Here is a 22418-nt window from a genome sequence, read left to right as displayed (position 1 = left end):
TGGCCTAGTCAAAGCCCAGACTTAAATCCAATTGAGATGCTGTATCATACAGGCCGTTCATGCCGTAAAACCCTCCAATGTGGCTGAATTAAAACAATTCTGCAAAGAAGAGTGGGCCAAAATTGCTCCACAACAATGTGAAAAAATCATTGCCATTAATCGCAAATGCATGATTGCAGTTGTTGCTGCCAAGGGTGGCACACCCAGTTATTAAGGCAGGCAGGTTTGGACAGCTTTTTTGCCCTAATATATATAACCATCATTTAAAAACATAATTTTGTATTTACTCTAGTTATCTTTGTGTAATAATACAATTTGTTTGATGAGCTGAGTCATTTAAGTGTTCCAAATATGCAAAAAAAAAAAAAAATCAGAAAGGAGGCAAATAATTTTTCACACAACTGTGTATAGGTAGTAAGACAAAAACAGACAAGTACCGTAATACATACTAGCTATGTACTGCAACAGTACTGTAGGGCAGAGTTTAAGTCATAATGCAGAGATTTAAAAAATAATGGTTTCTAAGCTTTTGTAAATTCTAAATGACCAGTTCCAAGATCATATTGAGCTTATAGAAATAATAGAAGAGATCTGACCAAAACAAATGCATTAGTTCTTTCAGGTAGTAGGAAGTAATTGCCTAATGCCGCGTACACACGATCATTTTTCAGCATGAAAAAAACGTTGTTTTTAAAAAAATGCATTTAAAATGATTGTGTGTGGGCTTCACATCATTTTTCGGCTTCTGAAAAACTACAATTTTTTTTTCGAACATGCTGCATTTTTAAACGACGTTTTAAACTATGTCGTTTTTCGGGTTGTAAAAAATGATCTTGTGTGGGCTAAAACAACGTTAAAAACCTGCGCATGCTCAGAAGCAAGTTATGAGACGGGAGCGCTCGTTCTGGTAAAACTACCGTTCATAATAGAGTAAGCACATTCATCACGCTGTAACAGACAGAAAAGCAAGAATCGTCTTTTACTAACATGGAATCAGCTAAAGCAGCCCAAAGGGTGGCGTCATCTGCATGGAACTTCCCCTTTAAGACCATCGTACGTGTTGTACATCACCACGCTTTGCTAGAGCATTTTTTTAAAACAATGGTGTGTGGGCAACGTTGTTTTAATGATGAAGTCTGAAAAACTTTGTGTTTTCTACATGCCGAAAAACATCGTTTTTTTCATGCCGAAAATGATCGTGTGTACTTCATGGCTTCATGCTTCATGGCTTCAAGGCTTCATGCACATGGATGGTCTGTGGTGCTGAATACTAAAAAAAAACTGTGTGTTTTCAGACATGGGGAGCCACAGATGGCACCTAGGCACCTAGGCAGCTGTACTCGGGTAAACATGTTTTTTGCAATTTCTTTGCATTAGTGTTTCTATGTGCATTCGCACTTGGTGTATTCGCCAAATCAATATGTAATACAAATGTGCACATGTAAAAGCTGACGCAAAAAAGCATCACCGTTTACCCATGCATGGCTGTATACAACCATTAACTTCTATAACTGACTGTATGCACCACTTGGAGCTCTCAGGGTGTGGAAAACCATCTGTGTGCACGAGCCCTAAATAATCTGAAGGCAATACAAAACCCACAAATACATTTTCAATCACCAGAAAAAATCATATTCTACAAATGCCACAGCGCTTCCCCAAATAAAGGTGCATGTAAATTAGAAACTGAGAAGTTAAGCATTGCCACATCTTTACTCATAAGCATGCATTATATTGTAGTTATTATGTGGTATACAATAGTTAAACATCTTAAAGTGGCCCCATTTGTTTTTTTGTTCTTTTGAAAGAATGGAAATTTAACATACTGGTAATGCCATAAGGCTTCATGTACACTTGGTCGTTATGTACCCCGGCCACAGGAAAACTAAAAACACAACAGAACACAGTTTGCGGTTTCTTTCGACAAGTGGTTAAAACGTTCCTATCCTGAGCACAATTCTTCTGCATTCAGGAGAGGGAGGTTGAACTTCCCTTAATCACAGCAGCTCCTAAGCGCTGCTAAAACTCTACACTACATTACCAAATGTAAATGATGCCTTGCTTTACATGCACAGCTTCAACTCTTCTTGGTAGGCTGTCCATAAGATTTAGGAGTGTGTCTATGGGAATATTTGACCATTCTTCCCGAAGTGCATTTGTGAGGTCAGGCACTGATGTGGTCGAGAAGGCCTGGCTCGCACTCTCTGATCTAATTCATACCAAAGGTGTTCTGTCAGGTTGAGGTCAGGACTCTTTGCAAGTCAGTCAAGTTCCTCCCCTCCAAACTCGCTCATCCATGTCTTTATGGACTTTGCTTTGTGCACTGGTCCAAATCATTTGCTGGAGGAGGATTATGGTGTGGGGATGTTTTTCAGGGGTTGGGCTTAGTTCCAATGAGGGGAACGATTAAGGTGTTAGCATACCAAGGCATTTTGGACAATTTCATGCTTCCAGCTTTGTGGGAACAGTTTGGGGATGGCCCCTTCCAACATGACTGCGGACCAGTGTAGAAAGAAAGGTTCATAAAGACATGGATGAGTGAGTTTGGGGTGGAGGAACATGACTGGCCTGCACAAAGTCCTGACCTCAACCTGATAGAACACCTTTGGGTTGAATAAGAGCGAAGACTGCAAGCCAGGCCTTCTCGTTCAAATGCACTTCTGGAACAATGGACAAACATTGCCATAGACACACTCCTAAACCTTGTGGACAGCCTTCCCAGAAGAGTCAAAGCTGTTATAGCTGCAAAGGGTGAGCAAACTAAATATTGAACCATACGGACTAAGGCTAGAATTCCATTAAAGTTCATGTGTGTGTAAAGGCAGGTGTCCCAATACTTTTGGTAATGTAATGTATGTGTAAATGGACACATAGGCTTATAATGAGCTGAATTAAGTTTAGGAGCTGTAGTGTACATGAAGCCTAACAGATTGTGTATGCATGCTGTCTTGATGTTTACAGTTAATAGTTAGTAGAGCTGCAACAACAATTTAAAGCATATAAATACCCCAGTAGAACATTATTAGCATTGTTTTCCTTTAAGTGCTTTTCATTTTGGAACATATATTCAAAAAAATACTTGATTGTGACTGGAAATAAGGCAAAAAAGCACACATTACTTTCCCAACATACTCGCACGCAGCAGACATTGCACACACATTTGAGTATGTGTATGCCAGGGTTAAAAAAAAATGTGTTCTAAACACTTTCTATGAACAAATAAAATAGTAACTAACTGCGAGTCAAAGTCATGAAATTAATTGGAGAGACATTTTATAATTAGAGGTTAAATTGCTCCCTTTCATAGTGTGCAACACAATTTAACAAGCCATAAGAATAAACAAGTAGCTAATTACATTTCCAACTAATTGACAGGCTGGACACACAGCATTTCAGAGCTGGAATAGGGTTTATAAAAACTGCAATTAACATACGTTTGTACCCTAAAAACTAAAAGACATTTTAAAATGACTTCAAACTGTCTAGGAGACTACACACTTATGAAAATCCTGGGTACTTACATGATGTTGTTTATCAAATGGCTTTTGCCTTCTGTCAATCACCACTGGACTTTCCTAAACCAAAAATCCAAATGACACAACTGGTATTAAAAGTAAGTGGGTGAGGGGAGCTAAAGGGTTCAAGGCAATATGTACTTTATGATTTCATGTAGTGGGATACTATTATTAAAATGGACAATGCAAGACTTTTGCCCTCATTTTTATGATGACTCTGCCATTTTGTATTAAGACCTCTATGACTAAGCCCTGTCTGGATGAAACCCGGTCGAGGCAGTCCCAAGAGTCTGTGGTCCCCAAAGCAAGCAAAATGCCATTCATGCCAATGAAAGAAATAAAAAACTGGGAGGAAGAGAGCATGGCTATGTGAAACAAGAAGCAGTTTGACTGGAGGGAGATGTAGAGGAACTGCAGAGGGTAGTGCAGGAGACAGTACATTGCATACTCCTGACCACTGCCCTCTGTATGTTATGTTAGATTTAACTGATACACTTAAATTGTATTAATTGCATTACATAAGTGTTTATCGTCACATGTGGCCTTAACAGTTGCAAGAGGTCCCCAGACAATTTATTTGAAAGTGGTTCTAAACCCCAAATGTTCTTTACCTTAATGCATTGTCTGCATTGAGGTTAAAAACCTTTCACTACCTGTTCCCCCTGCCCCATCCCCAAATACTTACCTGTCTCTTCTCCCAATCCAGTGCTGTGCCTGTCTCTCTTCCTGGATTCACAGTCTACACTAAGAGCAGTGGGAGCCACTGGCCCCTGAAATCTTGGGAGGAAGAAGAAGGTGGCGAGGCTTAGCCATCTTTTGGGTGTCTATGAATGAATACATTTCTTGCTTACTGTATATTTGCTTACTCTATAATACTATATTTTCATTCTGTGTTATTGCCTTCACTATAGAACTGTTTTTTTTTTTTTTTTTTTCATTTTTCTAATCAAAGAATTTATCCATTACGGTTTGTCCGTTTTTTTTTTTTTTTAATAACATAGGATTTAGGACCAGGAACCTAGTACTCCTACCTACACTTCTGGCACAGCAACATCGAAAAAATGGCTGAAGCCTACCCTGCCTGTGATATCAAGTAGCAATTTAAAAAAAATACAAATCTTACAGGATTTGACCTTTCTACATTTTGGAAAGTATTTGTGACATTGTCTGAAAGACATTAATGTTGAGTTATATTGATGGGATAGCACATTTACACTAATATACAAGCTGTACACTCACTTCTTTACATTGCAGCAAAGTGTAATTTCTTCAGTGTTGTCACATATTTACAAAAGCGGCGGAGAAGATGCATCTCTAAAACGGTAAGTACAGCTTCCATTTAAAAAAACTAGCCGATTCCCCTAGACAAAATGAGCAGGAATCTAAGGTTAAAAAATGTTATTTCCGGGTGATCTCCACTAACTGTACCAAAGAAAAATCATGTCTCTGGATGTGCCAGTTTGTGTTTTCACTGTGTAATAAAGTTTCAGGACTTGGCGGACAGGAATAAAATTATTTTAGCAGGCAAACATGTACATTCAACAGTTTGCCTGATGTTCAGCTTTATTTGATCTAGCTATGTGATTTCCAAATGCAATATATACACAAATAATGGGAAATTCTGTCTGGGGGCAAATTATGTGTACTTGACAGCTTGGTGGTTACACACAAACCTCAAAAAGTTAAAAAGTCAAATCCTCATGAATTTGTGCCTCACTTGCTGCCTCGCCCAGTCACTGCAGATCACAATGGGAGGGTTTTAAAAACAGAGGCATAACTGTTCATATCGCAGTACAGTATGTAGGACTATGAATGGCTAGGTGCTAGTGGGAAAGCTACAGGCTTTTGAATTGTCAGTGACAATGGGTTAGTGGCAGGAAGGGGGTGCCCCTACAACATTTATTCATTTAACTGTTGTGCAAGCAGGCACTGCATTAGGTGGGCATCACTCAATGGGCAGGCTCAAATGGTATTCGGGTTTTAGTGGGAATTTCCAGAAGGGCTAAGAGAAAACCAAGTTCAATTGTGCTGCAGCACATCTATTTTAATAGGAGGCCAAAATTTCTATTTATCAAAAATAAAAATTCAGACACATAACTTTTGGGTCAACACTAAACTTTCACAACAGAAAAGTTTTGTAAAGCAATGTATGTAAAATAGGATAAAACAAAAATCAGTTTTAGTTTTTTCTTTTAGTTTGTTTGGTTTTGTCTGATCTTGCACTGTGCACATTCTGGGGGCTCTTTCTGAACATATTTTGAATGTGTGAAAGCTCCAAAGTCAGCTGAACATCAAGGTTCTACTTCAGCTGCTACAAAAGAGTATCAACACGACTGTTTAACCTCCCTGGCGGTATGATTCTGTCTGGAATTACGTACCAAAAGCGGTACAATTATTTTGCAAGGAAATTTGGCGTTTTATACTGTAGGCCTGCAATTCTTAGGAATAACTCATTTAAATCTGACCAAACAAGCGTCTAGTAGGCATCCTGGGTATGAATTTTTTTAAAAAACAAAATTATAAATTATAATATAATACATAATTATAAATAATTATAACAAATAATAATATAATTATAATAAAAATTATTCAATAATGTAATCAACTCAAAATCACTAAAATTTGCTCAGTTGCAGAATTGTCGCTGTCATTACATTTATTTTTTTATGAAGAATTTCCCCACAAATCGCTATCGCACAATTCTGCAAGTGATTATAATTTATTATCGCTGTTTTCTAGCTGCTCTAAAACCATTTTCGACATAAAGGGACACTTTTGGTTGCTATGGACAATCTACAGTTTGCAGGCAGAAAGAACAGTTTTTATTATATAAAAGTACATGTAGGACACTGGGCAGACCACTAGGGACAAGGGGGGTGTGTATTTTTTACATACAGTACTGTAATCTATAAGATTACAGTATACTGTATGTAATGTGTTTGTTGACTTTTTTGAATTTGGCGCCGTTCTCTGCCCCCGTGCATCGTAACGTCGCAGGGAACGGAGATCGGCTGCACACGGGGACACTGTGAATCGAGTGAGGTCCCGCTCGCTCACACAGCGCGGTGGCATCGCAGGATCCAGGGACAAGGTAAGTAACTTGTCTGTGGATGCTGCGAAAGGTAAGCCGCGCCGCTGCACGCTCTGCACATCTACCCCGAGCGTGACTCGGGGATACCGATCCTAGCATAGAAAAACGACCCCGAGTCACGCTCGGCGATACCGCTAAGGGGGTTAAAGTTTGACTTGAGAGTGCATAGTATAGGGAAACAACACAACAGCTAAACTGAGAACATGTTGCCACTTAGAAAAAAAGTGTCTGGGGATACACCTTATGGGTAGGATTTACCAGATGATTTGAATGCAAAAAAAAGTGCATGTCCATTAAAATATGCATTGCAGGGCATTGGCAGCCCTGAATGCAATGCACCCCAATGTGTGTGCGGTTACAAATTGGAACAGTGTGAACTGACCCTTTTGACAAAACAAGAACTTCTTCATATTTGTTTTAAGTGATTGTGTTTAGATATACTTTAGAGCAGAACTAAACTGTATCTGAGCACCAAAAAACTGAAAATGTTATTTAATTAATTAAGGAAACTCACCTATCCATCCATGTCTCCATGCTTTATTTTGTTACTTTGAAAAACACCTCCCTAGCATTTTTAGCCATGGCTATCCTCACACAGTTCGAATTTCGGCCTGTTCAGCAGGAACCAGCTGAGATTCGAACTGTTAACAGACAGGCTGAATTACCAAGTTAATCGATCGAACAATCAACTTGGGTACAACCAGACTGCCTGATTCACTTCCTTTAGCAGCCGCTTGCGATAAATACTGTCTTCTTCTTCAATGGGGATGGCCCACCACCAGGAGAAGAAAATAGCTGATTCCCCTGTCAGCACGATCTGTACTGATGGGGGAATCGTGCAAATTTATTTTCTGCAACCCGTGGTTACAGGAAAGAAATTTGCATCGAGTATGGCCGGCCTAAGAGCAGATGATTCATTTAGCATTTACTTCCTGGAATACATCTGCCCTTAGCTCAGGCATGCAGGCAGGGGGGAGGGGGGTGTGCTTAGCTGAGAAAAACCCTCCTCCCCCAGATGAAAGAAACAAAAAATGCCAATGAAGAGTCTTGGTATGTATGACATCATTTTGGCCACAGTAGCAAGCAACTGAAGAAAATTAAAAAGAAATCATATTATACCTTTCTATCTATTTACTAATGCTAGCAGCATAAGGAATAAACTAGTTAATGTTGGTTGAAAGAGTTTAGTTCTGCTTTCATATTAATACCCCATTATACAATTGTTATTTAACGGTACTACATAGATGAAAAAAAGACAAGAAAGCAAATTACTGTAAAAATGTACAATTGTTAATGACTAATGTACCTGGGGCAGTGCAGAATTCAGCTGACGCTGTAGTGAATCTCTATCGTAGATAACATCTTGAAGTCGCTGCTGGGCCATGCTGAGGCTCTCCTGAGTTTCCCGCAGTGTATCCAGCAGCCGGTCACGCTCATCCAGCATGTTCACCATCAGTTGTTCAAAGTGGGAGTCCGAGTCTGAGCCACTACTCTGGGACCCCCTTTGGCTCATAGGGGTGTCCTCATTTATGGTTGGCATTACTTCACACATCGTTGCTAGAAAAACAGAAAATGTTTTAGAACAGATAATACACCAAAAACAGACTCAAAAAGGTAAATTTAGGAGTTAAAGTGGAGGTTCACCCAAAAAATCTATTTTTAACATTAGATTGGGCCTAATTACGGGAAGCAGAATTGGGTGTTTTGTTTAAAATCAATGCAGTACTTACCGTTTTAGAGATAGATGTTCTCCGTGGCTTCCGGGTATGAGCTGCGGGACTGGGCGTTCCTATTTGATTGACAGCCTTCCGACCGTCGCATATAGCGCGTCACCAGTTTCCGAAAGTAGCCGAACGTCGATGTGCAGGCGCCGTATAGAGCAGCACCGACGTTCGGCAACTCGTGACGCGCTGTATTCGACCGTCGGAAGGTTGTCAATCAAATAGGAACGCCCAGTCCCGAAGATCATACCCAGAAGCTGCGGAGAACATCTATCTCTAAAACGGTATGTATTGCATTCATTTTAAACAAAACACCCGATTCTGCTTCCCGTAATTAGGCCCAATCTAGTGTTAAAAAAAAAATTCCGGGTGAACCCCCGCTTTAAGTATGTTTGATCTAATCAACCAATTTATCTAATCCTGCAATTTGAAAAACAAGCTTAAAAAATTATTTAAATAATAGACAATTAAAATAGAGACGAGGACATGAATCAACATAGGTGAAGCTGAATCAATATGCATACAGTATGTTACATCATGTCCTAAACAGAAAAAATATACAGCAAAGGGAAAAAGTATTTGATCCCCTGCTGATTTTGTACATTTGCCCACTGACAAGGAAATGATCAGTCTATCATTTTAATAGTAGGTTTATTTTAACAGTGATAGATGGGTTTCAAAAAAGTTGAGTGAAATAATGATTTGATCCCTTATCAATCAGCAAGGTTTCAGTTTCTGGCTCCCAGGTGTCTTCTATACAGGTAACGAGCTGAGATCAAGAGCACTCTCTTAAAGGGAGTGCTCCTAATCTCAGCTTGTTACCTGTATAAAAGACACTTGTCCACAGAAGCAATCAATCAGATTCCAATCTCTCCACCATGGCCATGACCAAAGAGCTGTCCAAGGATGTCAGGGACGAGATTGTAGACCTACTCAAGGGTGCAATGGGCTACAAGACCATCGCCAAGCAGCTTGGTGAGAGGGTGACAACAGTTGGTGCGATTATTTCACAAATGGAAGAAACACAAAATAACTTTCAATCTCCCTCGGTCTGGGGCTCCATGCAAGATCTCACCTCCTGGAGTTTCAATGATAAAGAGAATGGCGAGGACTCAGCCCAGAACTACACGGGAGAATCTTGTCAATGATCTCAAGGCAGCTGGGACCATAGTCACCAAGAAAACAGTTGGTAACACATTACGCCATGAAGGACTGAAATGCTGCAGCGTCCGCAAGGCGAAAGCACATGTACAGGCCCGTCTGAAGTTTGCTAATGAACATCTGAATGATTCAGAGGAGAACTGAGTGAAAGTGTTGTGGTCAGATGAGCCCAAAATCAAGCTCTATGGCATCAACTCAATTTTACATGTTTGGAGAAGGAGGAGGAATGCTGCCTGTGACCCCAAGAATACCATCCCCACTGTCAAACATGGAGGTGGAAAATTATGCTTGGGGGGTGTTTTTCTGCTAAGGGGATAGGACAACTTCATCGCATCAAAGGAGCGATGGACGGGGCCATGTACCATCTACCCTCTATTTATTTTCCTTACCCCCTACTTATGAGTACCTAATGTAAAATTTTTCTACCATAAATTATTATTATAAAATATGAACATAAAATATGAAAACACCCCACCCCCCGACATTTTGAAATTAAATCATGTGGAAGCAGTGGCAGTGCATCCATAAAGGGAGCAGGAGCACCGCCCCCTCTCTCCTGTACCGCTCTATTACCATAGATAGATTCATGCATTGCATGAATCTATCTATGGTCGCTGCTGACACCACCTATTCAGGTGTTTGGCCCCTCTTCGGGGGCAGGGCACCTGAATTACACTGGCGGGGGTGTTTTTTGGAAGCACCTGATTAGAGCCATAGGCTCTAATAGACGGCCAAAAAAGTGAACAGTGGGCATCATAGCTGTGTGTTAGCAAAGCAAAGGAATTTGCTTTGCTAACACTAAATCTGCCTCTCAGCCAATCAGGTTGCCAGGTCTGTTACTGGTCACCTGATTGGCTAAAACATTAGGCGCTGTGATTGGACGCCTGAGAGAGGACGGAAGAAGACATGGAGGATGTGCAGGAGACCGCCACTGACCCGCTCTGAGACAGGTAAGTGCAGGTAGCATCTGATGGGGCACAGTAGCGGCAACTGATTGGCACACTGGAAGTATCTGATGGGGCACAGTAGCGACAATTGATCGGCACACTGGCAGCATTTGATGGAGTACAGTAGCGGCAATTGATAGGCACACTGACAGCATTTGATGGGGCACAGTAGCAGCAATTGATGGGCACGCTGGCAGCATTTGATGGGTACAGCAGCTGCATTTTTTTGGCACAGTGGCTGCAATTTATGAGTACAGTGGCTGCGTTTGATGGCACAGTAGCTGCGTTTGGCACAGTACCTGCGTTTGATGGGCACAGTGGCTGCAATTTATGTTTTTTTTTTTAAGTTTGTTTGTTGTACCAAACAAGCATTATAGGTCTTCACTGTAAGTTAATCAATGAAATTGAGTGTAAAATTTGGTCTCAGGATCCATGCATCAATGACCTCTAGTCATAAAGGGGTTAAAGATTCTTAAGCTGCATAGAAACGAAAAAGCAGAATGAGCAGAAATGTAATGCTAAAGTGATGCTCTAGCATTTATTACCGGTACATTTTTCTTTTCTGGTTTTCTGTGGGGTGGGTAAAAGTTTTTTTTTGTTTTTTGAAAGCGAGATCCTTCTTTTTTCACATCAGTAAGGAAGAGAAGAAGCCTTGATCAATGCTGGGTTGGGAAAGTCAAAGGTTTACCGTAGAAAAGCTGCTTACACCAATCAGAGAAAAAGCTTTCTTTGCATGAACTGAGTTAAACATTGTGGCCCGGATTCACAAAGGAGTTATGGCGGCAGATACGCCGTCGTAACTCTGAGTGTGGGCCGTCGCAACTCAGCGCCTGTCCGACGGACAGGCTCCAGCGGACATGTTTCTTAGCACGCTAAGAAACATTTGTCCGCTGGAAATCTGTCCGATCCGCAGAAAAATTGTCAGGTCGGCCGTACAGACGACCGAACATGTCCGCGGAAACTGGTCCGCGGACCAGTTTCAGCAGACATGTTCGGTCGTGTGTACGAGGCCTCAGAGTGGAAAAAGTCACGGAAATCTATCGCCAAAATCATGTGTTTGCACAATTTACTTCCAGCATTGCAAAAAGAACATACATTATTGCATTTAGGCATTTAGTAACTCATGGTTTTATATTAAAAAACATTTTGTTGTGTTTAGATGCATGTGCGGATTTCCAATTTGCTTCAGTAAATATGGACATCCTTTTCTGATCTTTCTCATTAACAATGCATTAAAGCAGAAGGAACTCACTGGGTTTGTTTTTTGTTTTTTTGTTTGTTTTTTAGCATTGTTTTCTGTATGTTTTAGAGACTGTAGTCCATGAAAATCTGAGAAGTTCATCAGCTTCTGACTTGGAAAAACAAAAGCAGAAAAGTGCAAAAGCCACACACAGAACCAAATTATAGTGCTTCTTGGCAGTATACTGCCATCCAGCAGAAGCACCTGGATAGAGTGAGAAGATAATCTACAAATGTTACATGCTAGCATGTACATTACAAATATACAAAATAATTTTGTCTGTGAGGCCTCGTACACACGGTCGGTCTAAACCGATGAAAACGGACTAAAGTTCAGTTTCATCGGTCCAAACCGACCGTGTGTGTGCCCCATCGGTCTGTTGTCCTTCGGTCCCAAAACAGAGAACTTGCTTTAAAATCGGACCGATGGACGCCTGACCGATAGGTCAAAACCGATGGTTAGTATGCAAAAGCATCGGTTCCAAACCCACGCATGCTCAGAATCAAGTCGATGCATGCTTGGAAGCATTGAACTTCATTTTTTTCAGCACGTCGTTGTGTTTTACGTCACTGCGTTGGACTCGATCGGTTTTTGAACTGATGGTGTGTATGCCATCAGTCTGCTTCATCGGTGAACCGATGAAACTGAACTTCAGTCCGTTTTCATCGTTTTGAACCGACCGTGTGTACGAGGCCTGATTGAGGCATCAGCATTACCAGCTGCTTTGGTGAGCTAGTTATTTGTTCTCTGGTTACAAAAAGAATATACAATAATGATGTGGAGGGCAAAATGTGTCTTGATATACTGTCAGTCGTGACACAGACAGACTCGGCACCTCTCCACAGAGCCCTTTTACCCTTATTCCATGCCTTTCCCTGGGCACTCCATTGGTCCTTTGGCCACACATCCTCCCTCCATCGATCTACAGAGGAATTTTCTGCCATCATGGGCAAGGTCTCCTTCCTTTTTGAAGGCCATAGATCCCAGGGGTCATAAAAGAGCCCTTCAGTCTCTCCTTTGGAGTTAGTCATTGACTTTGCTCCTGCAGCTGATACGCTGTCTGAGAAGGGGATAAAGGTGGATGACCCCCTTCTTCAAAAAAATTAGATCAGGATGAGATCTAATCAAAACTTAAGTATACTATTGCTACCCTTATTAATGTGGTATGCTCATGTTTAGCATTAGAGCAGACGGAGTTTGCTCATTCTAAGATCTCCAGCATGAGTTCCCTAAAAGTGCCCAAGACCTTCCCTGACCACTTGCTCCTTGAGTCTGTTTTGCACAGTGACTAGCTAAACCCTGAAAAGTAATTTTCTCCTCCTAAATGTTTTGCTCACCAAAATCCTATTGAGCAGAGTTTCCTGCAGAAATAGACAATCCCTATGGTGGACCCAGCCATTTCTTGTCTTAACAAGAAACTAACCGTCCCTGTAGATCCATCCCTCTGTTCACCAACACCTGAAACTTTTTCCGGTGCCCTTTTGCTACTGCATAAACATCTTGGTGGATACTCTTTGTCAGATATCCATTATGAGCCTTCTCTTTGTTCATATGCAGAAGAGTCATCAGCTCAAATGCTGGTCAGTGGAATGCCTATGCAAGAAAAACCTCAAACAGCTGCCCTTTGAGGGAGAATGCCTGTTTGATCTTTCCTCCTATAAGAATATGAATTAAATTGCAGGGGAGCAAGAGTACTCCCCTCCCAAAGAAAAAGAAGGTTTGCACTCCTACAGGTTGATTTCATTTTCATGGCTATCACGGAGGATCTCTGACAGTTAGTGGCCTTATTGTGTAAGGAGCCCTACCTGATGTTACATAAGAATAAGGTTGTCCACTGACCTAGAGCCTGCTTTCTCCCAAAGCATCCCGAAAACGTCTCCATTGTCTCAACATGGCACTAGCTGTGAGAGTCTATCTTTTGGCTATATCCTCCTTTTAGAAATCAGACTCTATATTTGACCCTCCTAAAAGCTCCCTGCTTTTTGCTCACCATTTCTAGGATAAGTCGACAAGGCATCATTTGAGTCTACAGTCTAAAGTATAGGATTTTTCCCTTCTTAGTAAGGTGCATTCTAACAGATCCTTGATGGGCTTTTTTATCATCAGACATCTGTTTCTCAGATTTGCAAGACTGCCACCTGGTCTTTGGTTCATACATTTGTTATGTTTTACGGGGTGGATGTTAAGGCTTCCTCTGCCAGTTTAGGGTGTAATGTGCTACACGCTGCTCCCTGTATTGTTTGTATGGTAAAACAATTAAATCTCCTGACCATGTTCTCATGCTTTATGTATTAAGCTGTAGACTTTTACTGCTTGATTATTTGCACTAACAAAGCAGGCGCATGCAGTAACATGCAGACATGGTACACACAGACCAGGGATTCTTAACCATGGGTATCCATACAGCCAAGATAATTAAATGATGGTGTTATGGGACTGGATCTCCTAATAATTTAAAAAAAATCTCAGGATTTTTTCATGATTGATTGTGCAAAAAACTAAAAAACTAAAAACCCCAAAAATATATATTTTTCAATCTAATAATTTTCATAGATTTTTTCCATTATACATCAAAAAACACATCCATATTTGCGCTCACCAAACTAGATTTCAATCGTTACTCAGACCCCTCCAACACATTATTACACCTAGATAGTACATATATTCATATTTAGTTATTTCCCTCCAAGATTCTATCTCATTATTAACTTTCCATATTATCATTAAAGGAGTTGTAAAGGTAAACGTTTTTTTACCTTAATGCATCCTATGCATTAAGGTAAAAAAACATCTGACAGCACCGCCCCCCCCCCCCCCCCCGAGCCCCCGTTTTACTTACCTCACCGTTCGAAAGTCCCGGGCGCGTGCTTGTCATCCTGCTCGGTTCCCAGCCTGGCCGTTGATTGGCTAGGCTGGGTGGATTGATAGCAGCGCAGCCATTGGCTGGCGCTGCTGTCAATCACAGCGGATGACGCGGCGCGCCGGGGAGCGGGGCCGAGTGATACAGTCAGCGGCTATGGCCGCTGCTGTATCACGGGAGCGCGCTCGCAAAAGCTTTCCACCATGCGAGGCAGCTCGCATGAACGTGGAAAGCTTTTGCGAGGAGGAGCCGAGACAGCCGCCGAGGGACCCCAGAAGACACGGATCCGGGTCACTCTGTGCAAAACGATCTGCACAGTGGAGGTAAGTATAACATGTATGTTATTTAAAAAAAATAATAATTGTACCTTTAGTGTTCCTTTAACTCAGTTGGCTGCTTAGGCAAATTGGAGACTAACCACCATTGCCAAATTTTCACACATGTTTTAGGACACCTCTTATGTTTATATGTCAGTTCCTGTCGTCTTGCATTAAAATGAATTGCTTTCAACCATTGATCTATCATTGGCGAGTAGTTTGATATCCATTTTTGTAGTATAGGTTTGCGAGCCATAAACATAGGGCCAGATTCACGTAGAGCGGGCGCAATTTTACATAACCGGTTTACGTTACACAGCCGCAATTTTTCCGATTTAGTGCCCGATCCACAAAGCACTTACCTGGAAATTTGCGGCGGTGTATCGTAAACAGGTCCGGCGCAAGGCGGTCCAATTCAAATGGGGCGGGTACCATTTAAATTAGGCGCGCTCCCGCGCCGGACGTACTGTGCATGCTCCCGTCGCAAATTTCCAGACGTGCTTTGCGCGAAATTACGACGCGCCAGCGTTTTGTGAATCGCGACGTGAAAAAAGAGTTGCGCCGGGAAAATTAAAAAATTTAAAAATAATTCAAAAGCGACGCGGGAAAGACAGGCATACTTTAACATGGTGGAGTACGTTTACACCATGTTAAAGGTGCACTATCTTTGCGACGGAAATCTAACACTCGCGACGGCGTAACGACGGGAAAAAGCTTTGTGGATCGCCGTAACTCCTAATTTGCATACCCGACGCTGGTTTACGACGCAAACTCCCCCCAGCGGCGGCCGCGATACTACATCCTAAGATCCGACAGTGTAAGTCCATTACACCTGTCGGATCTTCTGCCTATCAATGCGTAACTGATTCTATGAATCAGTCGCATAGTTAGAAACAGAGATACGACGGCGTATCAGGAGATACGCCGTCGTATCTCTTTTGTGAATCTGGCCCATAGTTCTCTTTTGTGAATCTGGCCCATAGTTCTCAACTACATCACATGCATTCCAACTGGGAGTGTATCTTTTGGTATAATCACTAGCAATGCAATTTTTGGGTCAAGCTGTATTTGTGTAGAACAGTGGTCATCAACCCTGTCCTCAGGGCCCACTAACAGGCCAGCTTTTATGTATTACTTGGGGAGATGCCGACTGGAATACTGCAATCACTGTGCAGCAAATGATATCACCTGTCATGTAATTCAGTTATCTTGCAAACCTGGCCTGTTAGTTGGCCCTAAGGACAGGGTTGATGACCACTGGTGTAGAGCACAGGGAATTTAAAGTATCAAATACACACTCCCAGTAGCGGTGCAATCTTGGACAATTTGATGTTGATGCTTTACCCCAAGAGTGCAATTTTAAAGGAGTATAATGAGCCAAAACCCTGTGAGGAGATTAAGGATACCTTGAATACATTTTTTTAATCTTGCCCCCACTTCTCTTTACTGAGTGTCTCCACATCTCTATGCCATCGTCCAAAACAACCCTCTTGTAAATTAGTTCTAGCAATCATTTGTATAGAAGAATATATGTTTCCTATGAGTCCCTGTTTAGCACGTTTTACAGTTACTGCCAAAGCTAGATTTGATGAAGGATTATATTTTAATAAAAAGGTCCTTGCTTGACTCTGCAAAGCATGTCGTAGCTGTAAATATTGAAAAAAAAAATTATTGGACAAATGATATTTCGCTGCCAGTTTATCAAATGATTGCATAACGTCATTATCATAAAGTTGGCTAAGAAGCAAAATGCCACACTTTTTCCATATATCAAAGTTTTCAAGCTTCGCCACTTCAGGCAATTGTAGATTATTCCATATAGGCATATATTGAGTGTATCCCTCATATTGAGTATCTTGTTGAACAGTGGTCCAAATCCTATGTATCAGATAACATGTATGATATCTACATTTGTTATAAAAAAGGTAAGCTACTATTAACTGCATTAGTGGATCTATTGGCAATTTAGAAAATATAATTTATTGTATGGGATCCTCGGAATCTATATTATTCCATCCATATAGTTGCTGGAGTTGGGATGCCCGATAATTCAACCTGGCATTAGGAAAAGCCAAGCCTCCTTCATCCTTAGGTAACTGCAAAGTTTCTAATTTAGTCCGGGCGATGTTCATATCTCCAAATAAGAGCTCCAAATGTGGTAGCTATTTGTTTAAAAAAGTTCTGTGGTAGCCATATGGGGCAGTTATGTAACAAATATAGCAATTGTGGCATCCATATCATCTTTATCAGATTGGCACCACCTATTATTGTTAAAGGCAACTTACTCTAGATTCTTACCAGAAATCCCAAATATTTTCCTGGATCCATGAATGACATACCAAGTCCAGAGGTATTTATTCATCTGAACTGCCCACATTTCTACCTGGTGACAGATATAGGCCACAGGTCCTAAAGACTCCAGTGGGGTATAATGGTGTCATGAAGAGGGTGGTGTGAAGCTTTACATTTTGACTAGAGAAGGACTATCAAGGATTTCTAAAACCAAAACTTTCCTGTTCCTATTTTGGATTGAGTAGGAAAGGGTAAAATCTACATCGAATTTTTTTTTGCCATTCGTGTCCCATTCAAAAGATTTCCCTTCCAGTTCAAGGAAGTGAATAAATCCTTTAATAGCAACGAAAATCTCGTAGTCATTTGTTTCCTGAAAATTAGCCCCTTTGGAAGAATTCCCCTTATGTCTCACCAGGACAAACAGAGTGGAGTTAGGGGTTCTAATCCCTAACTACTCTATCCAAAACTTAAAATAAGTTTACCGTTTAGTTGCATTTCAAAGTTAATCCAAACCCTAACTGAATGATATTTAATTCCCCAAAGAACTGTATACTGTATCAATTCCCATGTATTTGTTGTTTAGAAAATACTGTTTTTAAAATTTCTCCTTATCTTTTTTTGCCAGTTCCTTTCCATGTGTACTCATCTACATGTACTCTGGACAACATTGGGGGAATGCCAGGTAACAGCTTGCATTACCATTTCCAACCAATACCTATCTCCTTTTTTTAATCAAGCTTTTCAGCCGAGTCTATGGAGCTCAGATTTTCTCCAAACGTGATCTCAGGAGGGCATGTAACTTAGTATGGATCCATGAGGGAGGTGAGTGAGGACATATGTAGATTTTACACATATGACAGGGTGAAAATGCAATAGTACAATAGGAGGTGTCTGAACTTCATAGTAAGGTGTTTTGATAAAAGCTACAGGTTTAAAAAAGTAAAAAAAAACTCTAAAATTACATAAGAACAGAGCTCCAGTTAAAAAAAAAAACACATGAATAAAATTGAAAGCTCATAAAAAGATAAACTAACAAAACCAACTAGAGATTTCCCTCACGGTAGTCTTCAGTTGGTCTCCTCAACAGAATGACTGGTAGGCTGTTAAGATACATAACCCTCCATGGCTTGCATTTAAAACCTACATTGCAGAGATACATTGATTAGTATCTTTTATATCTACCCAGGTTTTTATTATGTTAAAGCCTATGGAGGGTTATGTATCTTAACAGCCTACCAGTCATTCTGTTGAGGAGACTCCAAAGTCATGTGTCATGAGTGTATACAGAGATTCCTGTCTGTTTTGTCAGGTGGCCATCTACTGGTGAGCTTGCCATGTGGGTTTTTCCCTGTTACCCAGTTGTTGCCACAGCAAAAGTATGTACAGCAAGGCAAGGTGTCATCTCATCTGACCCACCTCCCAAAAAACACCCTAGAGATTTATGATAACTGGGTTTAAAAGGAACTGTTAGAACCCAATATAGACTATTTATCTATAGGCAATGGCATCTACTGTATAATACCAACACCCAAGTACAATGGGCCAGATCCACAAAAACCTGGCGTAACTTAAAAAATCCCATTTAAGTTACACTGACTTAAAGTTTCTACCTAAGTGCCTGATCCACAAAGCACTTATCTAGAAATTTCAGGCTGTGTAACTAAAATTCCGCCGGCGCAAGGCATTCCTATTCAAATGGGGCGAGTCCCATTTAAATGAGGCGCGCTCCCACGCCGGCCGTACTGCGCATGCGCGAAGTTACGTTACGCCGAGTTTTGAGGATCGCGACGGCTTAAAAAAGTTGCGTCGGGGAAAAAAAAAAAATTACAGCGTCGCTCGGCATGCATTCCTGAGAGGGAGAACTCCATGCCAATTTTCAAAGAAAAAACCGGCATGGGTTCACCCCCCAGGAGCATACCAGGCCCTTAGGTCTGGTATGGGTTGTAAGGAGACCCCCCTACGCCGAAAAATCGACGTAGGGGGTCCCCCTACAATCCATACCAGACCCGTATCCAAAGCACGCTACCCGGCCGGTCAGGAATGGGAGTGGGGACGAGCGAGCGCCCCCCCCCCCTCCTGAGCCGTGCCAGGCCGCATGCCCTCAACATGGGGGGGTTGGGTGCTCTGGGGCAGGGGGGCGCACTGCGGGCCCCCCCACCTCAGAGCACCCTGTCCCCATGTTGATGAGGACAGGACCTCTTCCCGACAACCCTTGCCATTGGTTGTCGGGGTCTGCGGGCGGGGGCTTATCGGAATCTGGGAGTCCCCTCAAATAAGGGGGCCCCCAGATACCGGCCCCCCACCCTAAGTGAATGGATATGGGGTACATCGTACCCCTATCCATTCACCTGTAGGCAAAAAGTTAGTTAGTAAACACACAACACAAGGCTTTTTAAAATATTTTATTATTCTGCTCCGGATGCCCCCCCTGTCTTCGTTATTAGCTCAATTACCAGGGGGGGCTTCTTCTTCCGCTCTCCGGGGGTCTTCCACTCTCCGGGGGTCTTCTCCGCTCTCCGGGGGGGCTTCTCCGGACTCCGGGGGGGCTTCTCCGGACTCCGGGGGGCTTCTTCCATCTTCTCCCCTCTTCCGCTGTTGACTCGGCGAACCCCGGTTCTTCTGCAGATGTCCGGTGCCTTCTTCTTCAGCGCTGGCTGCCTGCTATGTTTGTGTGTTAGCTCGATTTCAAACAGGCAGCCGGCGCGGTCTTCTGTGACGTCAGGGTCTTCTCTTCCTTTCTTCCGATGTTACCTCGTCGCCTGTTGTCGCTGTAATGATGGAAGCGCGCCTTGCATCCCATTTATATAGGCATCACCGTCCCATCATGCTCCGGTAGGTACCCACGTGGTGGGTGCACGTGGGTAGGCACCCACCACGTGGGTACCTGCCGGAGCATGATGGGACGGTGATGCCTATATAAATGGGATGCAAGGCGCGCTTCCATCATTACAGCGACAACAGGCGACGAGGCAACATCGGAAGAAGGGAGAAGAAGACCCTGACGTCACAGAAGACCGCGCTGGCTGCCTGTTAGAAATTGAGCTAACACACAAACATAGCAGGCAGCCAGCGCTGAAGAAGAAGGCACCGGACATCTGCAGAGGAACCGGGGTTCGCCGAGTCAACAGCGGAAGAGGGGAGAAGATGGAAGAAGCCCCCCGGAGTCCGGAGAAGCCCCCCCCCCCGGAGTCCGGAGAAGCCCCCCCCGGAGAGTGGAAGACCCCCGGAGAGCGGAAGAAGAAGCCCCCCCTGGTAATTGAGCTAATAACGAAGACAGGGGGGGCATCCGGAGCAGAATAATAAAATATTTTAAAAAGCCTTGTGTTGTGTGTTTACTAACTTTTTGCCTACAGGTGAATGGATAGGGGTACGATGTACCCCATATCCATTCACTTAGGGTGGGGGGCCGGTATCTGGGGGCCCCCTTATTTGAGGGGACTCCCAGATTCTGATAAGCCCCCGCCCGCAGACCCCGACAACCAATGGCAAGGGTTGTCGGGAAGAGGTCCTGTCCTCATCAACATGGGGACAGGGTGCTCTGAGGTGGGGGGGCCCGCAGTGCGCCCCCCTGCCCCAGAGCACCCAACCCCCCCATGTTGAGGGCATGCGGGCTGGCACGGCTCAGGAGGGGGGGGCGCTCGCTCGTCCCCACTCCCATTCCTGACCGGCCGGGTAGCGTGCTTTGGATACGGGTCTGGTATGGATTGTAGGGGGACCCCCTACGTCGATTTTTCGGCGTAGGGGGGGTCCCCTTACAACCCATACCAGACCTAAGGGCCTGGTATGCTCCTGGGGGGGAACCCATGCCGGTTTTGTTTTTACAAATTGCCGTGGAGTTCTCCCTCGGGAATGCATACCAAATGCCGTCGCTGGAATGGGCTTTTACAAGGTGTGACTAGTTTACACTTTGTAGAACCAGCCCTAATTTTACACTTGCAAAATAACACTTACGGCGCAAAAACGAAGCTGGAAAGCTTTGTGGATCGCCTTAAGTGCTAATTTGCATACTAGAAACGGCATTTCGACTCGAAATGCCCCCAGCGGCGGATGCGGTACTGCATCCTAAGATTCGGCAGTGTAATTCAATTACACATGCCGGATCTTCTGCCTAACTTTGGAAAAAGCCTTTTGAGGATCGTTTCCAAAGTTACACACAGACTGAACAGCAGTTAAGTCGGAGTATCTCTTTTGTGGATCTGGCCCCATGTACCTATGTACCCAGTAAGATGTGTGTGTGTGTGTGTCTTTTTTTAGAAACCATCTAGTTAATTTCAGATCCTATATGGACAACAATAAACAAACCTACAAACTGAAGATATAGAAAACCTGAATATATACAGTATGCAAGTACTACTTTTCAATTTCCCTGTGTGCCTCTCTTTGAGGTAAAGGTAGTTTCTGCATTATGCTGCTGAAGAGTATGTTCTATGCAAGTCATTTCTATGCAAATCTTCACATACCCCAATTTGAGACTAAAGGCAGGTACGGCAATGATCTTTATTGGCTTTACCATGTGGCATACAGTCTGAGGAGCCACCCCCTCCCCCAACCCTAAAACTCTTCCATTCTCTTCCATTTAAACACTGCATCATGTAGTGACATTTGTAAGGATACAGTACCACTTTTTTATCTTGCTTTTTCCTCAGAGAATTCTGCATCTGAAAATGCTTTCTGATCCCGATGACCTTCAGAATAGCCATTAGAAGCCAAGATAAAATAATCCCCATGGTTTACCCCCTATTTTTTCTTTTTTAACTAAGTAATATCACAAGATACTTGCAGAACACATTTTATACTTCTACTGTATACATTTTAGATATAGAAATCCGGTTGTTATTTCCTTGTAGGATCACAATCTCACTTGCATATGTATCATATGAGTGGAGTTGACTGCTATCATCTTGAAGACAGGTATGCTTCTTGACAGCAAATAAAAAATTCCTTCCTAATACCCTATGAGTGCCACACAACCGAAGAAACATAGACATCTTTCCATATGACATTTACGGTATGTTTCCCAGAACCATTACCTCTTCACAAAAAAATCCAGCTAACAGCTCCTTCTAGTAAGGCTATTCTACATGCAGCACAAGATTTTATTTCAACATGCCAACACATAGGTAAATATAAATATGCAAGCTGAGAATTAGTAGAGTACAATTATAGAATACCTATTTTATACCTAAATAATAATAATGTTTCCACACCTCTACAATAAAAAATATTCCACTGACTGGAAATAAATTAAATTGTATAAACTGTCTTTTTGACTAG

At 42.4% G+C, this 22418-nt stretch overlaps 1 protein-coding gene across 9 annotated transcripts in view; it reads right to left on the bottom strand.

The window, feature by feature from the left end:
• The window catches only part of PPFIA2 (PTPRF interacting protein alpha 2), a 480721-nt gene that overhangs the window by 420143 nt on the left and 38160 nt on the right, over positions 1-22418 (bottom strand). For 6 of the 9 annotated variants that reach the window (XM_040344191.1, XM_040344192.1, XM_040344193.1 and 3 more), the window contains exons 2-3: positions 7913-8163; positions 3522-3575 (exon numbers count right to left, since the gene is read on the bottom strand). In XM_040344191.1, coding sequence (XP_040200125.1) covers positions 3522-3575; positions 7913-8158 — 300 coding nt within the window. In that variant the 5' untranslated portion in view covers positions 8159-8163. The remainder of the gene's footprint in view (positions 1-3521; positions 3576-7912; positions 8164-22418) is intronic. The other 3 variants (XM_040344196.1, XM_040344194.1, XM_040344195.1) reach the window with 1 other exon arrangement.

This window comes from Rana temporaria, chromosome 3 (assembly GCF_905171775.1).
Source record: "Rana temporaria chromosome 3, aRanTem1.1, whole genome shotgun sequence".
Lineage (NCBI taxonomy): Eukaryota > Metazoa > Chordata > Amphibia > Anura > Ranidae > Rana > Rana temporaria.
Note: the sequence above shows the minus strand (reverse complement) of the source record. Positions and strands in the feature narration are given on the sequence as shown.